Raw genomic sequence first — 20,228 nt, 5'->3', positions numbered from 1 at the left:
TTTTTACGATAGTGAAGTATTTATTAAATACATTTTCTCGTTCACCCCCAAAGAAATTTGAATATACTGTTCCGATAAAGTGTAATGACGACACAGATGCAAGTACGCCACATAGTGGGAAGTGCCAATCTCCAAGCAGACGTAACGGATGCTCAGAACTGCTTGGATAGAGCAAGGACATTATATATATTAAGTGGATAAATTGTCAAAAACGTCGAGAATGAGCTGGGTACTAGTATATACATGTGCTTGGGTAGTAGGCAGTAACGCATATGTCTTGCTGGAACTTTCGGCTCCCCACAATAAAGATCATTAAAAAACTTGTGAAAATGAAAAAGCTGACTGTTCTCAACCCAAATCACAGATTGAGATTCATAACTATCTGGCTGACCGGTCAGAAAACTTAACAATTGTACACTCCAACATCTGACTGGATTTTAGAAAGGGCGCTTTTTGGTAGAAAGTTGTTTGTACGTGGTCCTTTGTCCTTTGTCAAAGGCAGTGTTTCGCCCTGTCAAAAATGCTACCTTGCGGTAGAAGTACAAACTGCAGCATTTAAGGCGGTGGTCTATTCCTCTTGGACATCGATCGGGAGGGATTCGTCAGCGTTCATTTTGACGCACAGAACAAATGCAATATCATGGATAGTATGGATATGTATGTACGACTGGACAGTACCGTTATATGACCGTACCTTTTTCCAGAGTGACCAACTGGCTAGTCAAGAAACAACTTAAAGTTACAGAAATTAACCAGAAGATCTTTATTGACACAACAAAAGCACAGCGACTTTCGTAAGGTCTACTACATCTATACATACATACAAACGAATAGGTGCATACAAATGAGTTTGATTACACACAATCATATGGGATAGAGCAACATATCGTAATTTCACGTGCCGTATACTTATACATTGCTTGTTCTAATGTCCAAACCATCTGTCTGCTTGAAGACGATGTCAATTCGTTGAATCAATATTAATAGGGCAATGGGGGTGACTTCTCGGAAATACCTCAGGGATTCTAATTAGTAATTATATAATCATTAGATGTTTTCAAGTTCGAAATTCTTTATCTTCCTGTAAATCTAATCTCCAAGCAGATCTATAGGTTGCGTAGACCGTATCTAACTGGCAGAAGAAGTACGGATTGCTATACAAGCTCCTTCTTCCAGTTGGATACGGTCTTTGCAATCCATTGGACCTGGTTGGAGGCTACTGTAAATCTACCACACATCCGATACAGAAGAAAAAGCTGACGTCAGTGATCGAACTGCACACCGAACCAATGGGGTGTTTTCAATCGCGTAATATGATGGAAGAAAATGTAAAAAGTACGTTACGTAAATGCTGACAAAGCTTTTGACAAATGTTTGCGTTGGATGTTCGATGCACACATGTTTGTTGGCGACTGTTTGGAGAAATTCCACAGATTATCAACATGACAGAGACAAATTGTCGATGTGGTTAGTACAACACAAAACAAGATCTCTATCGAGCGGATAAACCTGTTGGCTGAGCTGTAACGCAAAGTAAGCACGTAGGGGGGCTTTGTAGACTCGGCTGGGAGAAAACACCAAGTTTTGATGGGAAAATTAGGACGATTAACGCCTCGTTTCACGGTGATTTTAGGATTGGCTCTAATTTTCGAAGAAAGTCATGAAAACCAAACAGTCAGGCGCCGTGGCGGTAGCCTGGAATCCATACCCTCGGTGCCTCCCCGATATCTCTACGGCACTGTGAGTGACCCTCACCCGCCCAGACAGCTTAGCCCGCTCGGGGTGTTGTTTACGGCATTGGATTAATTAGCTCGGCACCTAGGGGCGGCGGAAAAGTAGGAAGGCAGCGGAAGTAGGGTATAGCGATAGTAGGATGGCAGCCAGAGGTAGAAAGGCCATCAGAAACTGACTGGCCCGGTAAAACACCACTAAGCCGACCCTAGAGACTGGGACCAGGCTACCGTGGCGGAGTCAAGGGCTCTTATCCGTAATGCCACTCTGGCTGAGACTAGATTTCTCAAGTTAAAGAGGGAATATGAGAGAGGTCGAAACAGTTTATACGAAATGCAACCTATAGGTGCGTCCAGTTTTTTTACTCCAGTGTTATGTTACATTTCCAGCGTAAGTTGACTATAAATGTTGTAAACGTGCAGGTGAACAGGTGTGCTGTTGCTGATGACGTATCTGTGCGTACATCTGCCATGCAGGTCACGAATTTTTTCCTATGGATTTAAACTATGGAGGAGTCCGTCAATAACGTATGGTTAGTTAGTGACCTGGGGTACAAAATACTTAGCCTCTTTAGCAGGCTTACGGCCCTGGGCTTTTTTGGAAGGCTTATCATGTGTATGTATGTCTGCAACGACTTGGACATACAGACAGAGAAATACGTCACATTCCTTCCCTACAACACCTCCTGTGAGACTTCAGCGACGTTATCAACGACGTATTTCTCTGACTGTATGTCCCGTCGTCTGATGGTAATAGATCGCTAGAAAAAAACTTTTTAATCTCCAAGCAGATCACTTCCGGCGGCAAGGCAGTATCCATGGGCCAGTGGCCGCAGTTGGATACTACTAGTAGTACTGTTTCGGCCCATGGATAGTACTAGTATCTTGCCACCGGAGGATCTACTTGGAGATTACAGAACAGGTTTTGTCGCTGGCCTTTTTTGTTGCTGCTTTACTCTGGAGGCTTCGAGTCTTCCCACAACGTGGAGTGGAGGTCGGGGTATATCAAACAGCAACTCCATGGGGGACAAAATACCCGTAATCTGGAGGCCTCACGAAATAATGGTGGGACAAAGAAGGTCTTCCATCTGTAAAACACCTGATCAAGCTTCTATTCCTTTTTTTTTCTCTCACACAAGGCAACTCATGACTGTGCAAGGCAGCTAATGACTGTGGGACGTGGAAGACCTACAAGTCATGCCTTCATTAGCGTGCCTAGATTATCCTGAAGGCTGGTGCCAGGGTTGGTAGGGGTCGGTCTGGCGGGTCACCGCTACTGATCGGGATCTTCACACTTCGCGTTCACGCCTGGCGACAGGTATAGGCGACAGGCATGTCTCCGGACCCTAGACCTAGTCGACCCTACGGATTCGGACGGTCATATAACTATCCAGCAGAGAGAGTTTATTGTAACCAACGGTTTACATGACTTGAACTGCAAAAAAAAAATGAAATACACATCATGCACGTGAACCTTGAAAAAAAAAATGAATCCAAGTTCCACCTTCAATGAATGCTAGTATTACATATGTGTTAGGCAACCGGTTTGTGGTCTATACTTGCTGCATCATAATCACGACCTAACTTAATTTCTAACGCCAGTCAGAGGACCAAAATAAATCTACCAAGTCTCGTCAAAGACTTGTTGATACTGATGATGTCTGGACTACAACTTGGTGGCCTAATTTCTAGCTTTCTCACCGACTCTTCACTTACGATCACTTAAGCCACTGTTAAGCACCTCGTTCTACGGTGATAATAGGATTTATTTTTTACCATACGAGCCATGACAAGATCCTATCGATACTGATTCGCCTACATGACGCCACTTGTTTTCCCTCAAACTCATGAATTAACATAGAGAAGTAGTCAATCCCCGTGCCAGGTCATCACATTCCAAGATCCAAATTCACTGTTGCAAGGTAGTCAAGAGGGCGCCTGTGTGATGAAATTGTCAAAATGCTCAAAACCAAGACGGAGAGACGTATCATTATGATTTTGCCCACGAATGGACTTGCGAATGGTGGACATGACATATTCCGGCAAAAGACCACTAGTATGTCTTTCAGAAAGGCTTCCAATCGCACCTCATCAATAGGAAAGTGTACATTAGCGCATATCTGCAGTAGAAAAGTGCAACGTTACTAAAAGCCACATCACTGGAACCACGTACAACTGCAGCACTTTAAAACCTTTTGTTTTGCTACATACGAAATCTCTTTGTATTGTTTGCTGAGAAACTTGTAAACACAACGTAATGAGGTAATGAAATGGCGGAACAAGGCGTAAGCTGCTTACTACAGAAGGAGCATGTAAGTGGATGCAGTCAACGCTTCCAAAAAGATTCTGTGGTCGACTTAGCAGCCTAAGCCGTCTGGTTTTCAATGCTGTAATTATAAAAGTACAAGATTGTGTGCGTTTCCTTCACTCAGTTGATATATCTCTGTTTTTTCTACCATCATAGATTCCTTAGCTAGTTACTACCTGTAGATCATCGATCGGAGAACTCTGTGTTCATCGGGCGGTTACAGAGAATTTCTAATAATAATAGCTGGGATAAATTTGTGCCTGAGAAAAGAACATGGACTCAGTTTATTGATAAACCGTACAAATCGGAGGACAATGATTTAATGTTTTAGAGCACTCATATACTGGCCCATTTTTTCGTGTGTCATTGGGGGAGACAGGTAGTGACTCCTTTATCACAGATGAACTCAACTCGGGTGGTCGCACTCAGACTTGTCTGTGACATTGTGCAAGGACGTATTTTCAACACCGTGTTGTTTTACTACTACATGTAGTTATCATTTCTTCATTTTTATTAAAGATCGTCCAAGCTACGCAAAGATGGAACAATATCATCTTATTGCTCAATAAGCTGTTCACAACAGCTACTCATTTTTAAACTATCAGGAGCTCACTATGATCTTTACGAAATCTGTAAACATAACCTTTGGTTCGTTTAACAATTTAGACACAACTGATATCATATCGATACTTAACTATATCTAATCGTTCGCTAACACAGCTACACTTTTACAATGTCTGACACATCATTTACTGCTAAGATTCAGTTGAAACGTTGACATACCACCTGAAATTCCATGCCCACGACTCATGTAACATATCCGTAATTCTGCACTTATGGTGGTCCGGTGGACATGGATGTAAATGCCTTGTTGGCTTAGCCCGGTGTCCTGTGGTGTACGTGTTTATGTTGTTTGCTCTGCGGGACCGAGTGGTTGTACCCCCGCAGGTAAAGCTGCCAGACCTGTCCGGACCTACGGTCCCGGTGACGCCTCCCTAATACCAGTTCTAGTGCACCTGCCCCTCGAACTTTAATCCACTACCTTCAAGCAGATGTAGGGTCTGGCTTACTGTTTTTGCGTGTGTCTTTGCGGGTGTTTGTATGTCTTTGCCAGAAGAGATGAAAACGTACTCTCCAAGCAAAGGTTCGGCTCCGGCTTGTTTTTGACGTCTCTTTTTTCGTTGTTGTCTATGTTGTCCCGTTTTCTTTGTGTCGCCAAGCCAAACTAATACGTCAAAGAAAAGCCTGAGCCGAACCTTTGCATGAAGAGTAATGAAAACGCAGACGACTAGACGTACAAAATGCCGTTAGCACACATAAAACACAGAGGCAGACCCTACATCTGCTCGGAGGTTATGCAATTCCAAGGTGCCTGTGGTCTGTGAGTACTGTGGTAGTGGGGCGTACTGCACTGGGGGCTTGAGAAGTGTCAGATACTAGTACAAGGCAGTACAACACGAAACTCGAAAGCAACATCTACTGAAGGGAGAGAGGAAACATCCCTTCATATACAGTAACAGATATCTTTACTTTGTAGCATGCTTTCTAAATGACAAAGTCACAGTATTTCCTCACGCTTTGGTAACGTTACATCATGCGATACTTCCTAATATAGTATCTATTCCATTCAATGCCAGAGGAAGCTGACTGTAGAAAAGTGCAATGTAGTATTCCTTCATACGCACGTCACCTTGTAGTCAAGGTCATGATGACAACATGTCCGATGCAGCTGTCAGCTGATGTGCTTTGCGATGATGCTGTTTTTGACTGAGAAAAATTAGCAACAGACGAAGTCGAACACGGGTGCCTTGTTGAGATAAGATGATCGGGTGGTAGGCTCACAGTGTGTTCTAACATGTATTAAATGAAGCCTGACCTGAAGCATTAACCTTGACTTGTGCCTTGTCATGCCGATAGATGACTTATTTGTACAACATTTGCACTGTGACTGACTGCAGTAACCCCTCTGATCATATACAATTGTTTTTAAACCAAATGAATTGCTATATATCTAGCCCCGCTTGTATGTTTACATTTTATAAAGTGTAGTATCTAACATATATCTGAATTTCACTCGGAATCAACATGATGAGAAGTTCGAGCTAAATTTCTAATAACAAGCGAGTTATTTTTACAATTAGGAGCTATCTGTACGGCATTGAATATGCCGTTGTCTAAAGATCAAAATACCTTTGATTGAATTATCGTAATACCTGGTTTGACAAATCTTGCATTGTTGATATTAGACTTCGCCCAGTTATGGCCCCCAGATGGGCAAATGTTATGTGTGCTTATCTTGTTCCTTGTCGATTTATAGATCTACACTGTGACAACATGAAAACGTCCCCAACTCAATAAAACACCAAAAAAAACACAAACAAACAACATAAACCAGTTCAACCTCAAATCCAAAGTTGTCCACAACTTTTGAGATATAACGTTAGAGACGTTGGTCTGAGAATCTGTTCTGTCAGTTGTATATGATGCTTTTTCTTGTCCCCAGAGACGGCGTCTCAGCGGGATATCTCTCTCACCCTACATGTTCACTATGAACTGATCTGTCATGATAATGATTATCAGAATGATAAGCTACGTTATATCACGGTCCCCACTACTGCACTAGTACATACAGCTTTTCCCCCTACTCTACTCTATTATATATGGAACACACAGTAACACGTTCCAGTTGTCTGAATAATAGCTGATTTTCCGACGAAGAAGAATATTTCAGTTAACAAACATCCTTAACCACCATCCCAGTATTCCTGCCCATTTCTGTACCACAACAGTTGGACAGTCGGGCGACAGAAGCCCTCCTCCACCCGACCGCAGGCGGCTGTGTTGACCGATAGAACCAGTTACAACTGGCGCCCAATGGCAATGAATACGCCCAATGGCAATGAATAAGAAAAAACGTCTATGGTAAGGTATTTTTTTATACAATCAAACATTGTTTGTAACTTCTGTAGTGCTCAATTCTGCCAGCCTGCTTCATGGCCGTAACTACAACTCCGTCATGTGGTTGGAAAGCGTTTCATTTTCTCCGGCTATCATATAATTTCCTTGCAGTTTCGTAGTTCTCGCAACGTTACCTACCAAAACGGTGTCACAAGTGGTAATTATGTCAATCAGTTGCAATCTCTTTTGCAATCACCATAAGTGGCAACACAATTATGATATCAAGAAACAAAACATGTGTTGTCAAAAATGATCAACAGACACAAAGGAATGTTTCTTTATGTTTGTTTTCTGATCAACGCGCCTCTCAGCGTTGCGTGCCTGTGTCCCATGGAAAAAAGATAGAAATAGGCAGCGGTGGAGACCTTAGCTAGATGTAAACCATCAAAAGTAACCTTCTAACCGTTGCTGAAAGCTCTAGTCACCTTAAGGGTTTCAAAACAGCTCAGTTTTGACATGTTTTGAAACAGGAGAGGACAAAAATAAAACCGTAGAGAAAATGATCTGAAATTCACGGTCACGTGCCATCCCGGCAGGAAACTCCGTTTGAGTGACAGCCAGAGGACGTTTAATTCATTGTGGGCGGAGCTACATGACGCGCCGGCTTCTGATTGGCTGGAAGTGAGATAAGAGTGAGGTGATTACGTAAGTATTTAGGATCAGCTGGTCAAAACCGCGCAGTCTGCAGAAATCACTGCCGAGTAGTGCGTGTTGTTTGGTAGTGGTACTTGAACTCAAACTGCTTGGCAGAAAATCACGCAAGCCAAGTTTGTGAGGACACCAGGACAGAAGATGAACCCGACCCTAGGAGTGATGTCGAACGCGCTGAGGAGGATACCCGACCCGCAACAGGACAGCCAGCCCTACAAGTGGCTGGAGAAGACGAAGTCGGACGGGGCCTCGGGGCGGACCCGCCGGGAGCAGAGGATCCGCCGCCCGATGAACGCCTTCATGGTGTGGGCCCGCACCGAGAGGAAGCGATTGGCCCACGAAAAGCCTGACCTACACAACGCGGAACTCAGCAAGATCCTTGGTAAGTCTCCAACTTTCTGTGCTGACGATTTTTTAAACAGTAAACCGCCATGCAACTTTATACAATTTTATACCCGGCGCCCTGCACTGTCGATACGACATGCCAGTACAGTCAAGTACTTACAACCGGAAGAGACTTCAGGATTTTATTTGACATGGGCGAAGCGATGTTGTATTTCACACTGATCTAACCCAGTGCCTTCTATACCACCAGTCCTTTGAAGTAATGCTGTTAATGTAGACATTTTGCAGAAGAATCTATTATAACACACACGCAAATGCATGAGGTCTGCGTCCCGCTGATATTTTGCGCCAAGGGAAGCCATTTATTGCGATTGACAGCACCACCCCGCCAAGCCTGTTACGGGTCAGTAATTAAAGACATATCGTAAAGGTGTATGCCTGTACGGGCAGATACCCAAACCAGGGGTCACCCGAGGGTCATTCCCCCTGTAAAGTTTGGACGATTTGCCGACAGGTTTGGTGAGCAAACTTTGCACAGTCTCTTCCGTAACAACCTGTTGAGCCGAAAGCCTAAGATAAAATTAATCCCCCCGTCAACCTCACTAGCACGCCTTCAAGTCCTGCAGAGTAAATGTACCTTCAGTTTAGACCTAGTTTGAGGAAGATATGTGTCTGCGTGGTATAGCAGGACAGAAATCTAACGTGTGATTTACGATTTATGATACGTCAATCGCGAATCCACAAAAAAGTATCTATAGTAAACATGTGCGTTTCCAAAGTTCACTTTTCTTCTACAGTCGATAATTTCCGGACTACAGTACTCGTAATGTGGTCACTTTTTGCCAGTATAGTTGAAGTACTAGTAGTATCGCGTCTTTTAGTTCATGTTCCTGCAGTTTGGTTGATTACGTTACGAATTCAAGAGTGCATGACCCCAGTGTATACCTTTGTGATCAACCCTGAGCAAACTTCGTTTGCGAACACATCTTTACATGACCAACAAGCCATTACGTTTTCTGTGTAGAAAACAGATGTTATAAAATCTTGTTTCAGACTTTGGTTCTTTAGCGGCTAACCCCGAAGTCGGAAGCCCATGAAATCATATACGTTTCAAGTGTTTACGAAGTTGTTCTGCTGCAAACTTGTGTAACTTTCATAGATTTTTGGATTGGTCTGGGCAAAAGGGAAGCACGTGGATCTTTTCAATGCTTAGATTTGCCGCCTTTTCAAATTTAAAATGGTTTCCTCTGTACTGTATCACTGCGTAAGGTTTGAGGCACTGCATGGGTCTGGAATAAGCACAGTTGGCCTTTGACTTGTTAGCGCGCCGCCCAGCAGTTATCCTTGAGTCCGTATCAAGGTCACGGGAATGGTCGGTGGTGATGGGGAGGCAGCAAGGTGGCTGGTCAGCACCATGCACCTGTTAACGTTATTAACGTTACATAACTCTCTGCGAAAATGCCACTTACGATTGGGGGATTGTGTAGATTATACTCTACAATCTCATAACACTAGTACTAGTAATTCTTTGATTAGCTCAGGTGAAATTAACCGAAGAGGACAGTTAGGTTCATTTTAACCTACAAAACTGTCCGTGCCAAGACTCTGTTTTTGCCAGCATGATGGCACGCACATATCTGGCCGGCTGCCAGAGAGTCAATCTTACTAAACACGCCAAACATTGAAACAAGCCGCTAACATGTTGTTTTTCTCTTGTTTGACAACAAGGACGTCTGGCTAAGTCCAATGTTTCCAAGATGACGGTTCGGTCACGATCATGTCAGATTTAATCTAGCTTTCTATAATTTTTGTATAAAAGTGAGTATCGTCATATCATACGGTATAGCAACGATGTTGGCAGGCCGGGCGCTTCTATACTATGCACACGTTACCAACCAGAATCGTGACTACCAATAAGAGTTTTGTTGGTAAAAGTCAAAAGGACCAAGTTTTGTCAAGGTCATGTAGTCCAAGTGCAGCGGGGAGGTGGGTTGGAATCATAGACGGGTTGTGTCATCGTGTGCACGCGAGGACCGCGACATGAACTTTGTATGTAAACTTGTCAGGTCGTGTAGGAAGGGGTCACTTAGGGGTTACAAGATAACAGGGTCCACCTGATGGCAGATGATGAGCTCCGTTATGAGGGTGTTAAAGGGTTCAGAAACTTCTTAACTATTGTTTTGAAAAAAATATGAAAATTTACGTCACCAACATCAACATCTTTTAAAAACAATTTTATACGAATTCTTTGGTTACCTTTCTGCCTCCCGTTTCTTCGTTGGAAAATAAGACACTTTGTCCCCAACCTCATGCGTACTCCCCGTCCCAAGGGTCGCCTGTCGGTCAAGTTTCTGGCGAGGTCACGCCGATTCTAGTTTGCATACGAAGATGGACAAATGATAAGCATGCAAAAAGTCACCATAAGTTCATCGTTCCCGAAGCGTAACCCCGTCCATGGTTCTCTTCTAGGGTCGTCCCGGCTTCAAAGAATCTATGTTACATAAGGACCAAAAAAGTTGAAATCATTTTCATATCAGAATGACGAGAAGTGAAAAGAACGGTATGATGATTCCATGATTCTTCTAGTATGAAAATTTGTTTGCCGATAGCAGAAAATCTACCACCCTTTAGCCTTCGCAGGAATCTACGCTTCCAGAATTTAGAAGAGTTTGATCCCCCCCTACATCAAACATGTAGATTTATCCCCGTCCTTTTAGATTAATTCTCATTACATGAGTTTGCAGCAACAAAAGGGTTAATCTCCCGGGCCTTATCGTTAATTAATCCCCGGTGACTCCGCCCTTTGTTTACCCATTACACCCCGTCAGAGCTGGTAATGAAATCAATCATCCCAGCAGTAATCTCGTCCCGCGGTCTATAGAACTGCGTCACAAACTGTTTCGTCTTTAGAGCCACTCAAAGATGGCTTGGTAAAACTCCGAATTTAAATCTTTTCTCTCTCTTTCTACGTATGTGTTTACACTGGGTTTATCACTCACGGGGACACACACTCATGAACCATGCCCATGTATACCACCCCCGTGTTATTTTGGTTTCTCCTTTTTTAATCTATGAGCTGGTCTGGTCTCTGTGCGACGAGACTAGGGGGCCGTCGTCTACTATCAAGGGAGATAACATCTGCGTGGGAAACTTAATTATGTTTTTTACCCAGCCTCTTGGCCTCCCCCTCGTGTAAAACTACAGAAATATAACTTATTAGGCTCTAGATACTTCGCCGAGCAGGAAAATCCACCTTGCGTCATCCTTGGCTCGGCGCCATTTGTTTGCAGTGTGCCCTGGACAGGCGACAGAGTCATCTATATTGATCAGGAATAAGCAAACACACTCTGCAATCAAATATAACAAATAAGTCACAGCGCTCAGGTGGAAGATAAACAAATACGTCGGCAAAGTTACACAAATTGATACGCAGTTCGGATCACAACAGGAAACGGGTGACTGACATGTTATCTCAACTTCCTGACCAAATCTGAGATTTGATAGAGAAAGGCATAAAAAAGAGCGAAAGGAAAACTTGGAGAAGAAGCAGAGGAAATAAAGAATTTAAGAAAGACAGAAAGAATGAAAAGGAGTGTATCCCTGACCAAGAACATTTATTCGTTTCTTGTAGGTAAAACGTGGCGCAGTCTGACGACGTCACAGAAACAGCCGTACGTTGAAGAGGCAGAAAGGATCAGAGTTCAGCATATGCAGGTAAGAGTTTTTTCACTCTCTCACTCACTCACTCACTCACTCACTCACTCACTCACTCACTCGCTCGCTCACTCACTCACTCACTCACTCACTCACTCACTCACTCATTCATTCACTTATTCATTCACTCACTCACTCACATACCCATTCAATCACATACTCAACTCACTTACAAACTCACAAACTCAGCACTCACTCACTCTAACTCACTCACTTATTCACTCTTATTCACTCACTTACTTATTCACTCGCTCAATCGATTAATAGATAGATCGATTGAGTTAGTAGCTGTCCTATTCCCATGTCCTAGTTATATAGATTTGACTTTGATATTGATTTGTTGCGGCGAATCTTGGATTATGTCGACATAACGGTGTAAGAGGTCACAGTGCAGCGTTTAACCGTGTCAGTTGATATCCATAAAACTGTTGCGGAAGCAGACAAGTTGGTTCCTACGTTGTAAATTTGATCGGTTTCCTGTACATAACGGCGCCACAGTTGCCCACCCAGAGCCGGTTCTGCGATGATTTACTCTCCCTGACTGTTAAACACACTACTTACACCCGTAGGACCATCCCGACTACAAGTACAGACCGCGCAGGCGCAAACAGGCCAAACGTGTGTGCAAAAGAGTCGACACGGGGCTGACGCTGTCTGGGCTTGCGCACAAGTTCGGACTGTCTCCACCACCCTCCTCTTCCTCATCCTCCAGTGGACCGACGACACAGAGTACAAGTAAGTGAAATTCTGACACAAGTCATTCAGGAGAACGTCCTGCTGCAACAGCAAAGCATAGATATTTGAGAAATTTGTACTCTCCAAGCAGAGGAATGGTAGCCTGGGTACCAGCCTTTTTAGCTTCCGTACGCTACCCAAGCTCCGCTCCTGGCCGGCAGCGGAGCTTGGGTAGCGCAGCGGAGCTAGGGTAGCGGGCGGAAGCTAAAAAGGCTGGCATTCAGGCTAGAGGAATGGGTCCGGATGGTTTTTGACGTGTTTTGGGGCGTTTTTGTCGGGCTTTCTATTTTGTCCCGTTTTCTTTATGTCGCCATGCCATACATGTACCGTTATCCAAGACGGTATAGAACGTCCTTGATGGATGCATTCATCCTTTTGATAAAATGTCGTCGGTTTTATTTTACACCTAAATGGTTATTCGAGTAGACTTGCTACCTACTACATTGCAGTATCCTAAGACTTATTTTCTTGTCTTAAACAGGTAGCATGGGTACCCCAGACTCCACCCCCACGAACAGCCCCACCCCAGACGCGGTGAGTGTCAAGTCCGAGCCCTCCTCCATGGACTCGCCGCCCCGCATGGAGTCCGTCTCACCTCTGCAGAACCTGGCCAAGCTAACCTCCAACACTACACGCTTCCCAGCCGGTACGTGTTCAGAAGACATAATAATAATAGTTTATTGGTCAGAAATTATCCGTGAAATAGCAGCCAGTGCTGAATTGCTGCAGGGTTTACAATCATATAATGCAAAACAGATACATATTTGCTCCACATTTGCCTTTCCCAAGGGCACAACGTCGGGGAATATCGGGGTTTCGAATCCGGACCTCTCGGTTCTGGGCGAAACACGCCACACGATGCCACACACATAACTAGGCATTTTACGTTAGTAGTGTGGTCTGCATATGTCGGCCTTTGTCGTGTGACGCGACAGTGTTGTCTTGCAATGTGATTATATATGGAATGCTATGACCACTAAAATGAAAGAAATAGTGTACATTGTAATTCCATAAATGTATTCTTTATTCTGTGTCATTTTGTGAACCCGTTCTTTGTGCCTCGAGTGGTCGAACTCCTATTGTACTGCAACAATGTCTAAAGGTTCCTTTTTGTCATCAACAGTCTCCAAGTCAAAATCGGTCTGTAATAACTGAACCATCTATTTCTTACAGACAAGAGGCTCTTGTCTAATGACTGCTTTCCCGGCGGGCTGCCCACCCCGGAGATGTCTCCGCTAGACGCCCGGGACGACGACGTGTTCTTCCCGCCGGACTTCAAGTGGGACATGGGTCGCATGGGCAGGGAGGCGACCGCGAGACCCGCAGACCGTCCGTCCAGCAGTGGAAACCTGCCGCCCACCACCCTGACGCTGCCAAAGCCTGCTAAAATTCAACGCAGCTTGTCTGTTGCAGAGCAGACAGCCGTCAATGCCAGCAGGTGTCAGACCCCAACGCGCGCCCGCAGCTCGTCTACAGGAGACTTCCCCGTCACGTCCACAGTAGCATCCTCAAGCTCCGTGTCCTCAGGCGTCGCCACGAAGTCCGCCGCCAAACAGCCGCCTCAGTACCGCAGTGAGCTCCATGCGCTGGTCAGCAGTCCTTATCCCGTGTCTATGTGGTACAGCAACGGTGGAGACTTCACGAACTCTGACAATAACACCAACTTCCAGTACCCGCCCAACGTTCAAGGCACGGGGAACCACTCAGCTGCATACCCTACCGAAAACTCGAGTCGGTCGACGTCGGCGAGCGCAATGTCTCGGGCAACGACGACGGGAGTCAACGCGATGCACTCGATCAAGTACCAGACCACGGCGTCTTTGATGCCGGCTGTGTCGACCGGGAGCTACCAGCAGAACGGCTCGGTGCTGCACGTGCCTTCCTCCGAAACGTACCCCTTCGGCAGTCCGATGACCCACGCCGACGTCCCTAACGCAGACTTGTCGAGTCTATCTCAGGAAGAGCTGTTAGACGAAGTAGATCGCGCCGAGTTCGACCAGTACTTGAACAGTTACTTGAACAACGAGAACGCCTTGAACTTCGGCATAACCCCAGAGCAGCACTTCGGCTTGGCGGCCAATCCGAACTTCAACATGTCGCAGGGTTATGGACTACATGACTTTCAGGAGACCAGTAACTACAAGAACCACATGGGGTACTACCAGGGTGTGGCGAACACACAGAACTTCGGTAACGCGTCTCTGGGGGGAAACGTTGTGCCGTGGGGCTGTGGCGGACAGGGGGAGGACGGCTCGCTCACGTCTGCTCTGGCCGACGCCAACGCCATCTATTACAGTAACTCCATGTGTACAGCCACATGATGGACCTGAAAAAAACTCTCCAAGTTAAAGTAGAAGTAGGTCGCTTAAATACCATGGCTTCCACACGTACAGAGTTTAGATATACATGTATAACTTTGTCATCCTAATCTTGCCCTGTGTCGTTTTGACAAACGGCCCTATTTTTCGGTTTATATCCACTCACCGTTGCTCTGATACATTTACTAGATTATATTCACATACACACATGTTGCAGTAAAGAAAAGTTTATATTGAAAAAAAATATTACTCTTTCCCGCAAACGCGATATGAAGTTGCATTTGAAATACTCCAAAATGTAGTCTGAAAAAAATCCCAAACACGAGAATATAAAAATTCGTTTACGTCTATCTAAAATCAGACTTATTGATAAAAGACAAGTTGTGCCCCTATAGAGGACGGCGTGTGGCACGTGTGGACACCGTAAGTTGATGTCCACATGAGCACATTGTCACGTTTTTTTCGGCAGGTACAAATGTTTGCGTTGACCGGTCTTCGACCTTAAACAACGATTTACATTGCTGATATACATTTCCGTTATGGATCTAGGAGATCGACATTCTAAAGCCAAGGCCCTGTAGCATTATTCTCATTGTTGTTTTTCTTCTATTGTTGCAAAATATGTATAAAGATAGAAAATGTTCTTGTACTTGTAAGAATTGCCGGCAAAAGGCATCTCTTTTGGGAAAACACCCTTTTCTACCTGCATCTACAGTAGTGCAAAGTTCGCACAGTACAAGAGACCAAAGTACGAACGAATGTGATTGGTGGGGAGAGGGCAGCAGGTGACCTGGGGGGCAACGTACTTTTTAAATCCCTTGTCTAGATGACCGGTAATAAAATAAAGTGATGTTAAGCTGTGTCAAATGGCCCCATAAACAAAGTGGAACAGTTTAATATCGAGGGTATAAGATACAAGGGAAGGCCCTTTTTTTACCAGTATCAGTGATATAGCTTCCTACCTTTAACTCTGTATAACGAACACAAAGAGCTGTACAACAAACGTCGAACACTTTCTGTTTACTTAAGTTGATTAAGATAGTATAGGATATCGAACGATGGAAATATTAAGCTATATCAACTATCCTTTACCTTGATCTGAATCCGGATGTATATCTTTGAGGAATAACGGAGAACAAATGAATGATATGCTGATTGGTGAATCCTGATGATTGTTTAGATTTAGTCTGTGAATATTTGATTACGCATTTTATGATCGCTGTAAATAATGGCATTTGTATACTCATGTTCTACTGTTAATAGATCAAAATTGTGCAAGCCCTGGGGCGACCAGGAGATGTAAAAATGAACGTTGTAACCGATGTACATGGTTGTAAGGTTTTATATTTCTTATTAAATTCTTGATCTCTATTTATAATGTTTTCTTGTGATTCTTGTAAACGAGTGACATATCAGACATGACACTTAGGACTACAGAATCCAATAGGAAAGAGACTCTTGGCATATTGGTTGCATGCCAATATATCAGATAAATGTACAGCTATATCTATAGAATGTAACGATCTTCCATGCCAACACCTGAATTGAGACCACAACATCTTCTTACCTTGGGTCTATACGATTTGAGTTTGCTTTATCGTATTTGCCGACATTTACGACATATTAGCTTAAAGCGCCCTTTGGCAGTCAGTCCCCTGGGTGATCTCATTGCCTATTTTTAGTGGTTCAAGACAGTAACAACTCAAGTAGGACTGTGCCATCGAATAATTAGCCGAGGAGTCTGCAAAACGATCACTGTCTTCTGTCCAATGGTAACAGAAAAGAGTGACTTCGTGAAAGTAAATAAATCAGATTCAAAAGAATCTTTGCAGGATTGTCTTAGTCACGATGGTTATCAGAAGAACATTACTCTGCCTCCCTTTGCTGATAACAAGTGGTTTCGTCTGCCAGGAGGCTATCAGAAGGCTACAGCTCAATCTGAGCTACGCAAACTCTTCAGATTTTAGGGCTCCTTCATCAAACAAATTAAACACCATAAGACGTGTAAGTCCTGGCTTACTCAGCAAGTTATGGTCTTAAATCACCTCTCTGTGACCTTTCGTTCGCTCAAACTCTGAACGCCCTACTTTTTTCCACGGACTCCCCTCCGCGTTTCCCCTCGGAGGAGCGCCCCGAAGGTGCTTCCGAAATTGGCGCCGCGGATTCGCCTCGGGCGCGGGACACGGCGCGATCTTCCTGCCCCGACTCTACCCTGCACCAGGGTTGATAAAATGTTCTGCGGTCTGTCCTGTCACCATCAGCCATGCAGACGCCGATAAGGACTGTCAATCAAAACCTCGTCATAGGTTGGCGAGCAAAAGTCAAAATTCACTTCATTCAAGTTGCTTTTCGCAAAGTGCGTCTTTCGGAAGAGACGAAAAATGGGGGTCCCGTTTTCGAGGAGGTGCCTCGAGCGCGTTACAACAGCCTCATTACTCATATGGGTACCTACTGGCTGAAATAATACAACCTGGTGAATTATAGAAAAATGTGAAGACGGTGACCGTTAGCCTGACGAATCGCGCTCCTAGTGGCCAGCCGGTCCTGTGACCGCGGGGGTCAGTAACCTCCGGCCGAGAGCTTGTGTAAACACAGGCTAGGTGGCCGTAATATCTGAAAAAGAAGATCACTACCCATTCAAGAAAGGCTGTCTTTCTTATCTTGAATGAGTGATCTTCTTTTTTCAGATATTACATGCTATAGCCAGTCTGTGGATCCTCTGTCTTTAATGGAATTAATGTAGATTGTACAGTGAATAGTTTTTGGTCGATGCGATATCATAACATATTTATTTATTTATTGGAAGAGGAACAGATTGAAGAAAATATCGTCATACTCATAGCAAATTATGTCGTTGTTACTTAGTTATCATAATTTCTCAACAGACCGTTCTTTTCATATCATAAATCAGCTTATCCCTTGTTCTAAAGATCTATACTTTCCAAGAATATTCCTTTCCAATCATGACCAATGTATGTTTTTGTGATTTACACGGGAACAAAGTCACCATAGGCAGTAGCTGCTGTTATGCTGTCGTGTTGATGAACAAATGTTACACCAAAGTGTCATATGTTCAGATTTGAAACAATGAATTAAACCACTTGCTGTTCATACATATGTGGCGTGCATTTGAAATGCTCTCCGTGTTTCGTAGTGCCTATGTGTTTGTGCGCATGTGTAGTATCTCTGTGTTTGTACGCATGTGCCATGGAGAGTGCGGTTTGAGCGTGAGTAAAAAATCCATCCAATAGACTGCTCCACTTCTTGGGACACAAAGATCAACAGTCACACCAAGGACACACCTAATCTCCAAGCAGATGCACGTTGGGTTGGACAAGTGCAAAGTTTTCTGACCAACTGGCTTTTCTGATAGTTATCCACCCCAGGACTGTCAGTGAAAAGCCCGCGGTCGGTCTGAAAACGTTACAACTTTCCACCCCAACATCTGCTTGGAGATTAACACTCACATCCTTAATAACGCTAAGGTCACAATTCCTTACCCGGGGCCCTGACGGGCAGTTTGCGGGAACGAAAAGTTTGACATAAAAGACAACAAAACACAAGAAAGTTGCAAACATTAAACATGAGTACCATCTGTGTATATTCGTGATATGCATTGTTTAAAATCGTCCACGGTAAACAGCCCGGCTTTGAAATGTGACCTTGGCATAAGCGGTTTATCGAAAAGAGGCCATCCTTGTCCAAAAAGACTGCAAGGGTTATTTTACAGTCTGTATCTAAATATACCGAGCCCGGAGAGCTAAGTCCCATTTGGACCGTGTAGAAAACAGGTGAGAGACGTTGAACATACATGACCCCGATATCAGCTCTATAAATTAGGCGACCTTCTTCAGCCGCGTCCGTCACAACTCCACATCGCCCATTCCCTGTGTAAACTTGCCTCGCGCAGATCGTAAATACATTCCTTTCTGGTGTTTCTGTTGTAAATACTCTGCCTTTCGTCACGCTTTCCATTCGTCTTGTAGTCTGACACACTTCTGAAGCAGGCCCGGGTCTAAAAACACTAGTCTCTGCCGGACTCGAGCGGTTGCAGAGAAAATACTAGAAATAGGGTAAATTAAATTGCGAGCGGAGTTTTTAGAGTTACACATACCAAATTTCTAGATTCTTTCCTACAATCCAAGTTGTCTAGTAAAGACATTGTTCTGTATCTGTATATGTATCTATATAGCCGGTACAACCGCCATTAGGCGTAACACACCAGCTTCGCAGGCACGCGGCGCAGCAGCAGCTGGTTATATTACAGCCAAGAGACAGACCACAGACAGCTGGAGTTCTCTCTGCATGATCTGGACCACAGGCAGGTGGAGTTCTCTCTGCATGATCTGGACCACAGACAGGTGGAGTTGTCTCTGCATGATCTGGACCACAGACAGGTGGAGTTCTCTCTGCATGATCTGGACCACAGACAGGTGGAGTTCTCTCTGCATGATCTGGACCACAGGCAGGTGGAGTTCTCTCTGCATGATCTAGACCACAGGCAGGTGGTTCTCTCTGAGTTCTCTCTGCATGATCTGGACCACAGACAGGTGGAGTTGTCTCTGCATGATCTGGACCACAGACAGGTGGAGTTGTCTCTGCATGATCTGGACCACAGACAGGTGGAGTTCTCTCTGCATGATCTGGACCACAGACAGGTGGAGTTCTCTCTGCATGATCTGGACCACAGACAGGTGGAGTTGTCTCTGCATGATCTGGACCACAGACAGGTGGAGTTCTCTCTGCATGATCTGGACCACAGACAGGTGGAGTTCTCTCTGCATGATCTGGACCACAGGCAGGTGGAGTTCTCTCTGCATGATCTAGACCACAGGCAGGTGGTTCTCTCTGAGTTCTCTCTGCATGATCTGGACCACAGACAGGTGGAGTTCTCTCTGCATGATCTGGACCACAGACAGGTGGAGTTGTCTCTGCACGATCTGGACCACAGACAGGTGGAGTTCTCTCTGTCTGGAGATTCTGTACCACAGACAGGCGGAGTTCTCTCTACATGATCTAGACCACAGGCAGGTGGTTCTCTCTGAGTTCTCTCTGCATGATCTGGACCACAGACAGGTGGAGTTCTCTCTGCATGATCTGGACCACAGACAGGTGGAGTTGTCTCTGCATGATCTGGACCACAGACAGGTGGAGTTCTCTCTGTCTGGAGATTCTGTACCACAGACAGGCGGAGTTCTCTCTGCATGATCTGGACCGTTTTGACCAGAGTATGTGAGGTGTACTTTTCGTCCTACCCCTTTCCCTGTTTCCAGAACGGCACTTGCCAACTTGGCAATTGATGATATGAGTCGGCTGAGTTCTATCAGTACTTGAAATAGGACTTTTCCGGAAATAAAAGACCCTCTTTCAAAAGCTGGTTCATGAACCCTTATCACTAGCAAATCGCGCCAAAACAACGTTTCCTTGACAGGTCACAATAACTCTCTTAAAAGCAACACAAGGAAATTA

At 44.6% G+C, this 20,228-nt stretch overlaps 2 protein-coding genes across 2 annotated transcripts; one reads left to right on the top strand and one right to left on the bottom strand.

Moving 5' to 3' along the window:
* Positions 1-7,652: 7,652 nt before the first annotated feature.
* LOC136427672 (uncharacterized) lies at positions 7,653-16,137 on the top strand. The gene is made up of 5 exons (XM_066416722.1): positions 7,653-8,029; positions 11,624-11,706; positions 12,276-12,441; positions 12,923-13,087; positions 13,615-16,137. The coding sequence occupies exons 1-5, from the start codon at positions 7,789-7,791 to the stop codon at positions 14,760-14,762; spliced, it is 1,803 nt and encodes a 600-aa protein (XP_066272819.1). The 5' UTR covers positions 7,653-7,788; the 3' UTR covers positions 14,763-16,137.
* Positions 16,138-19,249: 3,112 nt separating this feature from the next.
* Positions 19,250-19,889, bottom strand: LOC136426886 (uncharacterized). The gene is made up of 3 exons (XM_066415606.1): positions 19,782-19,889; positions 19,589-19,699; positions 19,250-19,558 (listed from the first exon to the last, which is right to left on the bottom strand). Exons 1-3 carry the CDS (start codon positions 19,887-19,889, stop codon positions 19,250-19,252), a joined length of 528 nt encoding a protein of 175 aa, XP_066271703.1.
* Between the last annotated feature and the right edge of the window lie 339 nt (positions 19,890-20,228).

Source organism: Branchiostoma lanceolatum, chromosome 2 (assembly GCF_035083965.1).
Source record: "Branchiostoma lanceolatum isolate klBraLanc5 chromosome 2, klBraLanc5.hap2, whole genome shotgun sequence".
NCBI classification, from domain to species: Eukaryota; Metazoa; Chordata; class Leptocardii; order Amphioxiformes; family Branchiostomatidae; genus Branchiostoma; species Branchiostoma lanceolatum.
The sequence above is the reverse complement of the archived record's forward strand: the minus strand, read 5'-3'. Positions and strand labels throughout refer to the sequence as shown.

Excerpts from the sequence above, each read along its gene's own strand:
- LOC136427672 (XM_066416722.1), top strand. The coding sequence starts at position 7,789 with ATGAACCCGACCCTAGGAGTGATGTCGAACGCGCTGAGGAGGATACCC. Across the intron at positions 11,707-12,275 it reads TCAGAGTTCAGCATATGCAG|GACCATCCCGACTACAAGTA; the intron begins GTAAGAGTTTTT and ends TTACACCCGTAG. Across the intron at positions 12,442-12,922 it reads ACCGACGACACAGAGTACAA|GTAGCATGGGTACCCCAGAC; the intron begins GTAAGTGAAATT and ends TGTCTTAAACAG.
- LOC136426886 (XM_066415606.1), bottom strand. The coding sequence starts at position 19,889 with ATGCAGAGACAACTCCACCTGTCTGTGGTCCAGATCATGCAGAGAGAA. Across the intron at positions 19,700-19,781 it reads GAGAGAACCACCTGCCTGTG|ATCGTGCAGAGACAACTCCA; the intron begins GTCTAGATCATG and ends TCTGTGGTCCAG. Across the intron at positions 19,559-19,588 it reads GAGAGAACCACCTGCCTGTG|CCTGTGGTCCAGATCATGCA; the intron begins GTCTAGATCATG and ends GAACTCCACCTG.